The sequence below is a fragment of the Porites lutea genome, chromosome 4, assembly GCF_958299795.1.
Source record: "Porites lutea chromosome 4, jaPorLute2.1, whole genome shotgun sequence".
Classification (NCBI taxonomy): domain Eukaryota; kingdom Metazoa; phylum Cnidaria; class Anthozoa; order Scleractinia; family Poritidae; genus Porites; species Porites lutea.
In genome coordinates this window covers 13,395,624-13,411,166 of record NC_133204.1, presented here as the reverse complement: position 1 = coordinate 13,411,166, position 15,543 = coordinate 13,395,624, and the positions used below count along the sequence as shown (strand labels likewise).

Below are 15,543 nucleotides of genomic sequence, written 5' to 3'. Positions count from 1 at the left end.
ATAATTGTAACTGAATATCCCGGGGGGGCACTTAAATATTTTTTGGGTGGGTACGTGCCGCCCGGGACTCCAAATTGGCACCTCGTTCTAAAAAAAATTTCCCCTAAAATTGATATCCCGTTCTAGAAACGGGCCAATTTTTTATACCCCGTTCTAGAATTCGCTCTAAAACTGATACCCCGTTCTAGAAATGCGCCAATTTTTTATATTCCGTTCTAGAAAGTTTGTAAATTGAAATAGCCCTGTTTTTTTAAAAAGGTATTTCTTTATTTGTTCGACTTATACATCAAATAAATACTTCTTCATAATCAGCAGCAATTAAATAAATAATTTCAAATGGCTGCTTACAAAACTGGAGCTTTCATACGTTCGAAATATTATACCCCGTTCTAGAAGACGCCTTTGAAATGGATACCCTGTTCTAAATCAGGAGCTTCAAAATCACGACCCCGTTGGGCGGCACATACCCGTATACGTAATGTATGGGAGTGCCCCCCCCCCCCGGCTGAATATATTAATGCCACGTTTTGGAGAGAAAAACCAACGGAAGTTGATTGACCACTGCAACATCACTGTAGAACGGCATCGCAATCATAATGACCTTCATTTAAATAAATTAGGAACATCTCAACTTGCTCGTAATTTTTAAAAACTTATTTAGCTTGAGGATTAGGATACTACCGTTTGGGAGCCTGAAAGACAAGTGCTGAAGGGTAATAAGTGTTATGTTACGACACGGCGTAAGTCGTATAATATTGATAACAACTAATTCGGCCGAGGCTTGGTGATGGCGTCCCTTAACATAAATAGCCTGTTAGCGCATATTGACCAGCTTCGCGTAGTTATGTCTAAGTCTGAAATTGATATACTCTACATCAATGAAACGAAATTATACTTACCCGGTTTTGAAATAATAAGGAAAGAAAAAGGAGAACGGGTGCAATGGAGGTGGTGTTTGTAAGTGTGTGCTGTGTAGCCTAAACTATAAAATTTCCGAAGACTTAAGCACTGAAAATCTTGAATGTTTAGTTCTAGAATTTGGTTTTAGATTTATAGTAATTTCCATTTTTCTCTTCAAGAGTATTCATAAGTTCAAGTTGAGAATATAGTACTCTCGGTAAATATTCATATAGAACGTTATAACTGACTATAGAACAAGGTGATTGAATGAAGCGTAATTTCTTCCAGAAATTGATGAATGCAAAACTAACTATCACAGATGTGATGTGAATGCTGCTTGCCAGAATACCGTGGGCTCATACAAATGTACTTACAAAGCTGGATACTCTGGAAATGGCCGCAAATGCGTTGGTGAGTACCGAAGTTTGCTTTAAACATCTTCTGACTTAATTTTTCTCTGTGTCGAGTTTATATACAGTATAGACTAAATAAAGATGTTGTTTGTTAATAAAAAAAAGTAGTTTCCGTGTCTTTAGTATCTTTTTAAGGACATCATACCGTATTTACAGTGCTGTAATTACGTTTTTCATTTATCTATTGTAGTCGTTGATTTCTTATAAGATTCCAGTCCAAGGTGGCAAAAATAAGCCATCAACCCTTATTGGGTATTTAATGGATTTTGAGCAGCTCTATTTCAGTATAAGAATACTTGCACTAATGTGTGGAACTTTGCCAAACTCTTTGAAAAAAACATCTTTAATCAGGTTTATTCATATTTCAATGATAATAAGTTACTTTCGAAATATCAACAACAATAAGCTTTATTTGCATGACCATAACAAAAAAATTACAGTATTGCAAAAGCTACTTGAAATTAATCATTGATTCCTTGTAAATTAAATATTTAAAATAATTTGAAACGTATTAATCATTGTTTATTTCTAACCATCAGTAGGATTAATTATTCCGGAGATAAGTTTGTCTCTCAATTCAAAGCAAGTTGATATAAATGAAATTAATTGGATGTTAATAAAATAGTAGAATTCATCAGATGTGATAATAAGGACTCATGTGATTGTAGTCGTAGAAACGGTATTTTAGGTTCTAGTTTAGAGAGAACATATGTCTTATCGAAGAAAAACTTGGACAATCTAATAGAAAGTGAGTTTCATCTTCAATTCTGTTACAATTGCAGAGATTGCATAACCTTTCGTCACGCGGTATATTGTCGTATCTACCTGTCTCAATCCTAAGTTTGTGACTGCTTATTCTCAGTTCACTAATGTTTTCCTAGAAGGGTTGTTTCTCGTTAAATCTAGGTAGGCAGAAGGGCTATAATTCGTTTTGATTTTATAATAAAAGTTAAGTTTTTGTGAATGTTGAAATACTAGTCTGGCTTTAGACCTATGCACTCTACCCTTACAGCTCTTATTGACATCACAGACAACTGGTATCTCAATATCGACGGTGGTTTGACAAATGCCATTCTGTTTATTGACTTAAAAAAGGCTTTTGATACTATTGACCGTGAGATCCTTCTGTCAAAATTGGAGCTGTATGGGTTTAAAGGTGTTAGTCTGAATCTTTTCCGAGACTACCTCTCAAATAGAACTCAGCTTACAGTTATAAACAACGTAAATTCCGAAACTAGCTTCATAAGTTGTGGGGTGCCTCAAGGTTCAATCCTCGGCCCTCTACTATTTCTATTATACATTAATGATCTCCTAACTGTAACCTTCTATCGGATGTGAGGATGTACGCCGATGACACTAATCTCACGTTTGCCTCCAAAGACCCTAATGAGTTGTTTTCATCCCTGACTCATGATTTGGGCAATCTGAAGCAATGGCTCAATTCTAACCGTCTAAGTCTTAATGTCCTCAAGACTAAATTTCTGTTTACAGGCACGAGGCAATCAATCTCTTTGCTCCCTAGCGATCCACACATATCCCTCGACGGGCCTTCATGCAATTGAAAGAGTCAATACTTACAAATGCCTAGGCGTTCAGGTTGATGAAACACTCTCGTGGGAGGCTCACATCTCCGAAGTCATCGGTAAAGTTGCAAAAGTACTAGCTGCCCTGAGAAGGCTAAGACTAATATGTCCCCAGAGTACCCTTGTCACTATTTACAAGTCATTGATTCTTCCGCATCTCGATTATTGCAACGCTGTCTGGGGCTGTATCGGTAATGGTCTCAGCCAAAAACTAGAGAAACTACAAAACAGGGCTGCACGCATAATTACAGGGTCTAGCTGGGATGCCAGCTCTGCCCCGATTCTTCATGCCCTTAAATGGGATAGCATCGCTGACAGACGTGATAAGCAACTGAAATCTTTCATGTTTAAAACTGTAAATAACCTTGTTCCCGAATACCTGTCTAATAAATTCGCCAGCATTAATACCATTCACAGGCATAATCTTCGAGGTGCGCAACATAACCTGTTTATTCCGCGACCGAACACTGAGGTCCTAAAGAAAAGTTTTCTTTAAAGGGGCGCAGTAACATGGAACAGCCTGTCAGCTGAGGCTAAGCTGGCCACTACTTTAAATTGTTTTTATTCCGCTATTGTACATTAAGATTTTCTTAGTAGGCATTTATTATAGGATTTTTTCAATAATGTTTGTTTTTTTTAAGTCTTAGTTTAATGTGCACGGCTCTTTAGAAGACCACTTTTTAGTGATAAGGATTCCGTGGTTAAATGAAGTTATTACTTACTTACTTACTTACTTACTTACTTACTTACATACTTACTTACTTACTAACAACGTTTTATACGGATTTTCATTCCTTCAGTCAAAACAAGAATTTCATCGGTAATAACATAGTTTGATTTGATTAAAAAAAAACTATTTCAGAGGCAATAAAAAGCCCCAAGGGGGTCTAAATAAAGAAAATTCGGAAGGGAATAGAATATCAATTGCTTTGTTGTTTTTGGAGCTTTACAGCGTGTAATCGGTACGTCATAATTTTTGTCTTTGTTTTCAGATATAGATGAATGCACAAGCAAGACCCATAACTGTAACAGAAATGCGTTATGTAAGAACACTGAGGGGTCCTTTACATGCACCTGCAATCGCGGTTACAAGGGAGATGGGAAGAACTGTAAAGGTATCCAGTCTAGCGCTCTTATAGGCCCGGTTCAGAAGTCGAACTTTTCATGAGCCGAACCTAATACGTTAAATTAGGTACATGAAAAGTTCGGCGTCTTAATCAATTGGGCCCGGTTCAGACACCCCCCCAGTCATGTCCCGAACCTAACTGATAAATTAAGTACGGCAAAAGAGCGGCGTTTGAATCAATTTGGTTATGGCCGTTTTAATTAGGTGCGGTAGAAACGTCAAGGTCGACAGAGTCTGTCGTATTATTCGACATTGGAGCGGCATGTGATTCATACGGCGCTCAAGTGCCTGAACCTAATGCATACATGCATACATTGAATTTATAATTTTTCCCACAATACCGCTCGTTTTTACGTAGTTGCCATGCCCAGAACACTAAATTGAGAAAAAAGGCGGGTGAAAAAGAACAATCTTGCTCCTCTTGCTTTAAGAGTGCAAAATATACTTGTTCACGGAGCCAGGGATACTTCTGTATCCCTTGTTCTGTCTTCGAGAATGATGAAAGGTCAAGCTGTCAAGCGGCTGGAAAGCAGGCAGTTCAGTCGCATATTGTGGGCCATGTTTCCGAGAAGTTATGGAGGAGCAAGAAAAGATCGAATGTAATGATTCAAATGAATTTGGCAAAAATAGAGATTCTACAGAAGCAAGGAGAATGGTGTTCTACAAAGTGGAGATCAATTATGGCGTGAAAATATGGTATCGAACCCAGGCCTTTCTCTTTCTCCATACATGAAATAAAGATTAGGATCGACACACGGTACGCCGTCTGAATCAGTTGCCGCGCCAACGTCGCTCCAAAGTCGGACCTAATTCAATTAGGTTCTCCACTTAATTAGTGGAGCGGCTTCTGAACCGGGCCTTAGCAACGGCCTTTTCAATTTGGAACTGCTCAGCCGCTCTTCCCGCTTAGCTCGGCCGGGAGTTTCGACTTTGGAGCGACTTTGGAGCGACTTTAATTCAGACACCGAACTTTTACGTGTGCCGAACCTAATGCATAAATTATTATAACGTATGTTACAAGCAGTTTGACGGAAATGAGCATATTTCTCCTTTTTAATTTAGTTCGGCTGGAATTAAGATCGGCATCTGAATCAATTCAGCCTGTCTAAATAATGTGGATCGGCCTCAATTCGAATTAACGGGGCCTAACGCATTCATCTTTTTCATTTTTTTAGCAATTTGAGAAAACTGCCATATTCGTATCAGTCATCGCTTTCCTTTGTAACGTAGAATGAAAAGAAAATGACAATAAAGAAAAGAAACGCAATTTATGTTTCTCTCTTTTTTCAGATATAGACGAGTGCACAAGTAATACCCATAACTGTGACAGAAATCTGCTGTGCAAAAACACTAAGGGGTCTTTCATTTGCACCTGTAAACCTGGTTTCAAGAGAGATGGCAAGAAGTGTAAACGTAAATATCTCAGTACCAAAATCTTCGTATTCGATGCATTTCAGTGATAATTGATTAGTCAAACACATTAATTAAAGGGAGTCTTAGCTATGAACTGGAACTAGCCTGCAGTACAATTAAGCTTAAGCGGGGGGATTCTGTTCACAGGCAAATATTCAAATAATATTCTTCATTAGCCAGTTTAACAGGAATCACCTCTCGTCTGAATGGATGAAGCAAGACTCAAGGTCCTCTCCTGGAAACCGATAGCATGTGTATATTGTCGTCATTATTTCCTTTGGAAGAGATTGCAAGCTTGACTGATTAACAGAGCTTTGCAAAACTCTTCTCTTTTGTTGTCAGTATTCGAATTGTTAAGGTTATTGACCCTTGTGGTATCCTTGGCCATTTATAATTATCAAACACGTTTTGCTTTCTTCATTCAAAGCTTACAGGAACATTACATTAGGATACTGCCTTCAAGCGAGGCGTTCCTTGAAGTGGATCATTAAATTGTTGATGCCTATTTTGTTGTAGCGACACGCGGTCTGTTTTCCTACGATCCCGCTCAATCCTGCAAAGAAATCAAGGACTTAGGTACCACCAATGGAGACGGGGAGTACTGGATTGACCCTGGAAGGACTAAAAGGCCTTTAAAGGCATATTGTGACATGACAACTGACGGAGGTAAGGTTTGAGGTGAAGATGACGCTTGCTTTTATGCTGGTACGTCAGTTATTAGATCAAGTAAATTCAGGAAATTCTCAATATCTAAATAGGTGTCAAAAAAAATTCACACTTATTGTTCCTTGATTGTAACAATAGGCTTTATGACACAATATGCACTGTTTCCGCCTCGTTTGACTAAGGGCCTGTTTACATGGAGTGGGGGACCCCGGTCTAGTGGGGTTGGTTTCTTTTGTTTTCACGCTCTGGGGGACACAAAACAAAAGAAACCTACCCCACTAGACCGGGGTCCCCCACTCCATGTAAACAGGCCCTAAGTTGAACTTATGACTACTTGTTTTGGCCCACATGAGCCATAAACATTTATTAAATTTCAGGGCAGTGGCTTCTTGTTTCCAACGTTGTTTCGCACGGTTCGTCTACAACCCAGTTGCCAGTTAAGACATCTTACCGCGGAGTAAGCAGCAAAGAGATGGTACTCACAAAAAGCGCCATGAAGGAGCTGAGGAAGCACTTGAATTTCACTCAGATACGATTCCACTGCAAAAAAAGAGGAGGTCGTACATTTCACATCACCACGGCTGCTAACACTACAGGTGAAACTGCTGTGAAATACCTCAGTGGTGAGACAGATGTGATGCCTGCCTCTTGTGGCTCGTTTGTGATCATGAGCAATGATAATTCGCGGTTAGCAAGAGTCTGCAAAGATTGGGGATACGAAAAAGGTTCTAGCAAAATAGGCAAATGGGGTGCAGAGCGCGATCAGAGCAGATTATACGACCACACTGCTTTTGTATGGGCAGCTTACCACTGGCTTCTTACATCTGGCAGGTGGGAATGCGACGATTATAATGTGGGAGTGTCCCCTGGCGATTATTGGAAAATCTTTGTGCGATAGGAAGCCACCATAACGGAAGTCTTCCTCAAAGTTTAAGGGTTTTGTTTTTTAAGGAAGCTTAACGCGTAGGCATTATTTAACACCAGGAACTAAGTTAAGAACTAGTAAGAGGTACTGTATTAAATGGCATGGTATTAGATACAATAAAAACTAAGAAAGTGGGTGATTCAATAGCGTCGGCTTTCATTCTTACCCCCCAAACTATGGAAATATGTAATTTAACGTAGATAGCCTACTGTAGCCTGTGAAAACATCCGTTTCTCCTCGCTTTTTGCCGCTGGGGACGTTTCGCGCGAAACGTCTCAAGCGGCGAAGAGAGAGGAGAAACGGATGTTTTCGCAGGCTAAAGCCTACTGCACAGTCAAACTAGCTCCATAGCATGCTTGTTATTACATCCGTGTCCCTCACGTATTTCGAATTCCCAGCGGATTCTTCATTCCCTCCTTCACCGATCAACAGGACATAAGTGATGATCCAGATTGATGAAAAATTCATCGTAAATCTTGCTCCCGTAAGTAGTTGCTACTGGCCCCCCAGGATGGACTATCGTTTGAATTAGGGGACGTGATTAAAGTTCCAAGATACTAAGCTGGCATGCCAAACTGTCTACCTTTCTGAAAAATTGAAAATATATGTATCGAGGGTAACCAGTGGCACGAACTCCCTAGAGCCACGTGCAAATTAGTTTTGGCTCGTTCCTCGCGACTTCACCGCTCCCATCACCGGAGGGGCGGATGCTACCCAATTATGTTTTATACGGGGAGGTTCCGTCCCGAGTTTCAACCCCTTGGCCTTCGATAGACAGAAAAGGTACCCCTTCCGTATACGTTCTATTGACAAATGGTGCCCCTTTTCACATACCTAATTAACCTTTCCTTCCCTTTTAACTACTATGAATGCACTGTCTTTTAACTCACTCAATTACTCACTTACTCATGCCCATGAATGCCGTTAGGCATGTAGGGCAGCAACAAAGGATCTACACTCCTGTCTGTTCTGGGCCAGCTTCTGAACGGTTCCCAGGGTTTGCTGTAGGGCCTTGAGCTCCCATTCCAAAGTCCAAAGCCAGGTGTTCTTGAATAAAATGAATGAATAAAATATATGGATTTAGCCAGGGCCAAAAGCGAATCTCTTGTTATAAACAAAAAAATAAAATCGTGTAATGCTAAACGGCAACGGCAATGAGAACGGCAACAAAATAAATAGATCTAGGGTGCGTTTCTTTACTAAAATCCAAGATCCGATCAAAAATCCGGATCGCTAGGATTTTTCGTTGAGAGAAGAAACGTTCTATCCAAAAAAGTATTATTATTCATTCAATTCCAAAGAAAGGACCCACAATATCGACGGTATCCCGGCGAAAGAATTACACGGATACTGACCCGTTGATTGTATTCTGGACGATTAACTCAAGGATACTGCTTTAGAAGGGCTAAATGAAGCACCGAGTGTTGCTATAAGATATGTACTGGAAAAGTAGCCTTGCAACACTTGCGGGCGAAATTGAGGAGCAGTTTTTTTCTTGTGAACTAGTAACAATGCAGGGCCTGTTTGTATTACGATTTTACCACCCCGATAAAACGCATAAAATCGATCGTTTAATCCATACCTCGGTTTCCAAAATGGCCCTTAAGATGAGCAGTGTTGTCCAACAGCTGATGTATGTATTAAAATTGTTCCGTGTTACCGCTGGAGGTATTCACTCTTTTCGGATCTGCAGTAAAGAAACGCTTCGTATCCGGTTTTGGATTTGGATCAAAAATCCGTTTTTGGATTCCAGTAAAGAAACGAAATATCAGTTTTCGGATTAAGAATCCGGATCTGGATTTTAGTAAAGTAACGCACCCCTAATTAGCAAATAAACAAATTTGCACGTGCAGGACACTTTTTTTGTACATTTTTTGCCGTTGTTTTGCACGACTACAATGCTGTTTTGCACTACTAAAACGAGAAACTTCAAAGTTACACACTATTTTTATGGAGGAATTGTCGTATGTGCTCACCCAAAATTTTCTTGCTTGTGTTCCTGTTCCGTTTTTAACTTTTTCACTGCCGCTCATTTTCACCTTGCTGGCCGCTAGCATTTCTCATTTTCTCACCGCCGCTATGAAATTTTCATGTTTTTCTTCCCACGAAATTCGTCGCCTTTGTTTTTAATCACTCGCTCTAGCTCTTTCTCTGTTATCCACGTGAGTGTAGACATTAAAAATAACGTCGAAAAAGACTCGACTTTGTTGTTGTTTTTTCTCCTTAAAAGTCCGGGTGGCCATGCAATTTCCCGCCAAAACACCTCGAGTTGCCTGTGGTGTAATACCTGTTAATTGAGTTGTTTTACATTGGTATGTCTGTGGTGCGGACGGACGGACGGAGGGACGGACAGGCGTACGGTCACGTGATCACCCAAATTTCTCGGATGAGTGATTACCAAATTTTTCTAGATATAGGACGCTCGCGTGTGCTTGCGCTTCGCCCGAGCATGGAGCTTCGCTGTCACTAAAGTAGGAAGTGGTTCTTGACTTTTACAAAGCCTTTTAAAACCTTCTGTTAGCCCTTTTAGTCCTTTATACACCGAACAGCAGATTGCCTTACCCTTCCATGTACCTCTACTGGTGAAATCCCTACCCATTTATATACCTGAAGCTGAAAAAAGGTGACCTCTTCGGTGGAGCTTCCGCGTACACGCCATTATAGGGAGTACCCCCCCCCCCCCCCCCCCGATCCCCTCTCACGCGTGCTCTCGACATACAGTGACTCAAAAGAGAAATAAGAGACTGCTTTCAGTCTACCAACTCCCATAAGCGACTGAACCGAAACACCAAATTTGTCCACTGGAATTCCTATCGTTAAAACCTTTTGTAAACGACCACTATTCGGGATGACGGTTACACAATTTCCCATTGCTTTTAATCACTAGACACATTGAATGATCTGTAAGTTCGCTGTACGTAATACGCTACTCAGACTATAAGAAGAACTATTAGAAGCAACATGGAAAAACGCGCATCATAACCAGGCAATAAGTTCTCTTCCAAAAGTAGGTGTTTCGGTACGTCTTCTCGAAAGAGACAATTGCGGTTTGATTTTCGTAAGGGATCCATTAAATCTTCGTATTTTGGGTGGTGGCCTTACGGACAGTTCGACTGTAATTGCACATTTCTCATTGATACCATTACCGCGTTTTGAAACGAAAGAGTGTTGTTAATGTATTGATTGATTCATGCTGAAGCACAAGGAGCGGATCAAGAGGAATGATGTCTGGCCTTGATTCCAGAATTTTTCGTGGTGCGACTGTGGCTGTACAATTGTGTGTCATGCGATCGTGTTTGAAGTCCGGATAGTCGTCGCATAAACGATTGGAGCAGGAATGGTGCCGTTGGATGACTGTTCGCGCTATCCGAGTGTGCGAAAAAGGGCTTGGAGGTGACGTCACATTCGAAATAGCCGAGGACGACTCATTCTGACACTGGATGAAAAAACAGATTTGAAATGAGATAAATGTGGGACAAATGTGGTCTAAATATAAAATTTGTCATATTTGTTCACATTTGTGCAAAGCACAAATTAGACATTTGTCTTTAAGACAAATAGGATAATGATGCATTTGCTGTCTAAGACAAATGTGAACAAATGCTGTGTAAATGTGGGACAAATTTAACATTTGCTTTGTGACAAATGCAGATAAATGAGCCAAACTGCAAACAAATGTGTTCAAACTTTGTCAAATAACATATTTGTATGGACAAATATAGAGCAAATTTTATATTGTACAGTGAGCATGCCAGGCCAGTACGTACGTACTACCCTTCTCTCTTTTCTTCCCTGGCATCTACCCCTTTATTGCTTCTTGCAATTTTCACTTAACACTAGCTTTCAACCTTTCTTTAAAGTGGACTGATGCTGCAGAAGTTCATTGAACTCAACTAGGACAGGTTGAAAGACCATCAGTTCGATCCCTTTCCCCCTCATTTATCACAACCCTTACCTGAAACCCTGAAATAACGAAGACACTGCTAAAACAGTAACAATCTTCATTGCACTTCGTTCCTTGAAACTTCTTAAATATCAGAGTTCCACTGTAAAGGGCGCAAGGTGATTACAATATTTAAAGAAAAATGACTCAAGAATTTTAACTGACAATTCTCATTTATTTCACAATGCTTGTCCTGATCTTACAATTAACTGTAAAACAAAACTAAAACATTAAGTTTAACAAGTGTCAGTTCATTTCAGGATGACCAAGTCAAAAGACTTTATTAGGTAGATAAATAAACAGAAAGTGACCAAGTTGGGATTGCAAAAATCACTTTTTTTCCAAAGTGACTGAAATGGGGTCTATAATATGGCCACAGAGTAGACTATCGGTATACAGTAATGGGATAGGGATACTGAGAGGCCAGCAGCACATACCCAGTAAAAATTAACCATTAAATAAAACTTTCCCTTCAGGTACCATTGGTACAACATCCAACAAACTGTATCTTTAGTTAATTACCACAGGAAAGATAACAATCTTCATTGCACTTAGTTCCACTGTTATTAGAGTACCGTAAATCCCCTATTAAGCCCCCCAGGGGGCTTATTTTTTTCAAGCACTTTTGAGGGGGGGCTTAATAGAGAGGGGGGGCTTATTTAATTTAGCAAAACGCATCACCTGTAGCAAAAATACCGTGGTATGAGACAGAGTAGACTTACGCGTTGTACAATTAAAGTCACTGTCAAAAGTATTTATTTCACTTGTGGGAGCCTAAAAGTAACAAAAACAAAATTCTTATTCTTCAAAAATGTTCTCCACAGAGAACTAGAGTGCAAAGTTGAGAAAGTTAAGCATATGAAGTTGGAGGTCATGCGGCCAAAGACCAAACACAATACGAACTTTCAGCGTGAATAAGCCATAACTGATTAGTCCACGTTAATCGTTAATTATTTTGTGAAGAATAAGGATTGGGGGAGGGGGAGGGGGGGGGCTTAATAGAGAGGGGGGGCTAAATAGAGGATTTACGGTATGTAATTTTAAATAATAGCTATTAAAAACACCTCTGTTAAGTGGACACCTTGAGATGGTCCCTGTTTCTCTTCATAACTCACTCTATTTGGATCTCCATAAGACGGATATACTGAGTCAGTAGTGCTGGTCCCAAAGGTGTCCATCTTAAAGAGAGTTGACTGTCCAGACAAAATATTCCTATTTCTTATATTAAAAATATATCTAAATGCACTTTAGGAAATACCAATAACAAAAAGCAAATGCCTCACAATTGCCAAGGTTTTTTTGGTGGGCTATTGATACTTGCCAAAGGCAACAAAACTAATGAAATAGCTGACTTCTGGAGTGACTGCTAGAGGGTTTAATGTACATTTGTCATTAATCAATAATGCTACAAAGACTTGACTAAAATTTGGTAAACAGCAAAAATTTCACATATCATAATATATTTTTGTTCACGCATCTTATTGATAGCTTGAGAATTTGGAAAAGTTTAAGCCTGGGTAATCAAAGACTATACCGTTTGCACTCTTCAATTTTTGCCACAGTTAACCAAATAATCCAAGTTACATTTATATAAGCTCTTAGAAAATCCATAACATGTACTGTTATTAAAATCTATAACCAAATAATGGGACTTTGGACATTTAAGCCAACAGTTAAACCTTGATTATCTGGACCTCAATTAACCAACTTTTTGATTATCACAACTTTTCCTCTGGTCAAAGATTTCTTAAATGAATATTGCAAATAAACAAGAAGGTAAACCTAAGCCTGATTTTCTTTTGGCTTCACATCTTCGAAAGAGTCATTGAAAAGTTTTCTTTTGTCTTTGAAAAGCAAAGTTGGTACTTTTATGTGATGTCAGCCTGCAAGGAAAGTCGTGTCCGATAGCCCGGGGCTAGTGGATTTTGCTATCAGGCTAGTGATTTTTGTTCTTAACTTGCCTGATGGGCAAGTGCTGTTTTTTGGAGAAATTCAAATTACCGAAGGATTGTAATCAATCCTGCTAATCAAAAAGGGTTTGGGGGCTAGTTGAAATGACTTGTGGGCTAGTACGGGGTAGCTACAGCTTGCCAGAATGGCAGGCTGTAAAACTGACTTTCTTTGCACCCCAGATGTATATGATAAATTAAGCTACCCTATTAAGACAAAAAAATGCCACAGTTGATTATCTTCTGTGGAAGGTAGCCTCATACTACTAATAACATATACTTTTCTATTATCTCTACTCTCTTTCTCATTAAATTCACATGAATTCATATAAACAAGGTCAGGCCAGGTTGTGTAATGCTGGTTTATGCAAACTTTGAGTTGAGATAGGAAAGCTTATAAACATATTCACTTTAAAAGTTCTTTTTGTCTGCAATTTGATGATTGGATGCTCTAAAAAAGGAGAGCACATTAAGTGTGAAAATGTTATTGAACGAATGAAAAAGGAAACCAAATTATTTAAAAATTTATCCCTGTGTGGGTTCTAATAAGCCTTTGAACAACTGGGCCTAGGCCTTGAGAAGTGGCCTGAATGTGGCTCATGATGGACCGTCAGGTGCTGGCCTCTCGGATATCCCACCCTCAAACCTGGGCTTTGCCATAGCTCTGGCATGAGGGATAAGATTCTTAAGGTAAACAACACCTGAGGCTGTGCTCTCCAGGTCACCCATGGCAACTGACTTTTAATCCTGAGTGTCTTGCCCAGTTCAAACGTCAAATTTCACATGCGCAGAACTTTATTCCTAATTTAGTCTACTTAAATAGTTAAATGTGGCATTTGATTTAAACGTCAAATTTAACTCCCTGAACTCTGTTGAATTTAACTCTGTTAAAAGTCAATATTCCCAGTAATATAATAATAATTTACCAAAATTTATGCATTAAGTTGGCACATGTGAAATGCGATGTTTGAATCAAAAGTTGAACCTTAGTTGAATCTTCGACTGTTTCAGTCGCAGATACGGCAAACATCGCATTTAATTTAATTGATTCAAACGTTGCACTTAACATGCATTTAACTCTTGCGTTAAGTTTGGCTCAAGTGAAATTCGACATTTGAAACCAGCCTAAAAGAACGTTTTTCATAGGAACCATATCTTGAGCAGTGTGGATTTCACAGTTTCATAGCAATGGACTCAGTCCCTTCAAATTTTCTTTGAGCACAGCCATTTGGCTAGAAAAACATTTTAACACTCATGAGGTAAAAAAATAAAACATAAATTTGTGAACATACTCCTCTTCCACTTTAGAGCCACTTGTCATGTTTTTTGTCAACCATCTTTCTGCATGTTGGAAACAAAACAAAAATTATAGTTGTAAATTTACCAAATAAAGTGCAATGTTAGATAAGCTTAAACTTAAGCTTTGAGAGAGAAGCATATAACCCTGATAAGGACTTCTGCTTTGAGATAACCATTGCCTAATTTCATACCGCGCGGGGACCTGGCACTACCGGATTTTCCCGGACTTTTTAAAAAGTCCAGTTTCAAAATGGCGGATAGTCAGAGGATAGTCAGAGTAAAAACTTGAACAAAAGCGTTCTTTTTCGAAGAAACATTGATCAATATTCCCTCAGAGAATCTTCCTAAACTTAGTAAGGAAAGGATACACTATTTGTCATGCCCTGAAGCTAAACTTAAGGAGCCGACACTCAGCTGCAAGTGCAAGCAATTGTTCGATGAACAAATTTTCGACAGCAAAGGATCCCCTGTTTAATTCTACCGGCTTCTGTATTGTAGAGGATCATTGCAGGCAAGAACACAGAATGTGTGCGTACCGATCGTAACCTAAGTATGCTGGAGCAGAGACTTAAAAGGGCAGTACAGAAGGCTTACCTGGATTATTCCCGTTGCGGAAAAGAGAAATGTCCGTGAAAGGTACTGAGTGTAGTGAACTTTGTGGAGTTATGTACGTTGAACCTAGTGTTCTTAAATCACACGCACAGAACAAGGGACTTGTCTATACTCAGTACATGTTAGCCAAAAAGGAAGATGTACGTGACATTCTTGATTGAATTACAAGGTGATTACCCCAAATTGTAAACATGCTCGTAGACCCAATATGTTCCAAAAAGAGGCAGCTCAACAAGTGAGTCCTTGTAAGCCATTGCCATTTTTCACATTTTGCCAATGAATTTATACATGTCTTGAGTAGTGTCTATATAAATAATGTAATGCAATGTAACTGGAAGGTACAGAATCACACGCAGGGGCCTCAGTCAAAAAATAACTATATACTATATACAATTTATCCCCCCCAAGAAAAATTACTTCTGTATTATAACATTGCTCAATGCATGAGGTCTGGTCACAGGAACTTCAGTGTTACCGGACGAGAAATGCCTCTCTTTTAAGACTGAAGTATACTTGCTTTTAGCTATGTTCAATGAGAATTGTCTCTGGTCCGATCTTTAGGATTTCTTACTGAGACCGTACGCAGGGACGGAGAGAAAACCTAATGTAAGCCTTGCCGACCTAATACGATGTTGCCTTTTCACTCAGTGACTCATGGTCATTCTGGCGTGTTTTGCTTTTCGTAGTCTTTATTTTACGATTTGTAAAAACAGG

The 15,543-nt window shown here is 39.4% G+C and overlaps 1 protein-coding gene and 1 long non-coding RNA gene across 2 annotated transcripts; both read left to right on the top strand.

Annotated features, from left to right (window-relative positions):
* Nucleotides 1-1,210: 1,210 nt before the first annotated feature.
* LOC140936023 (uncharacterized) lies at nt 1,211-5,435 on the top strand. Its single transcript, XR_012165286.1, has 3 exons — nt 1,211-1,311; nt 3,889-4,011; nt 5,313-5,435. It is a non-coding gene; the product is annotated as an uncharacterized lncRNA (long non-coding RNA).
* Nucleotides 5,436-5,685: 250 nt separating this feature from the next.
* On the top strand, nt 5,686-7,170 carry LOC140934227 (uncharacterized). The gene is made up of 3 exons (XM_073383890.1): nt 5,686-5,689; nt 5,952-6,101; nt 6,479-7,170. The coding sequence occupies exons 1-3, from the start codon at nt 5,686-5,688 to the stop codon at nt 6,997-6,999; spliced, it is 675 nt and encodes a 224-aa protein (XP_073239991.1). The 3' UTR covers nt 7,000-7,170.
* The last annotated feature ends 8,373 nt before the right edge of the window (nt 7,171-15,543 follow it).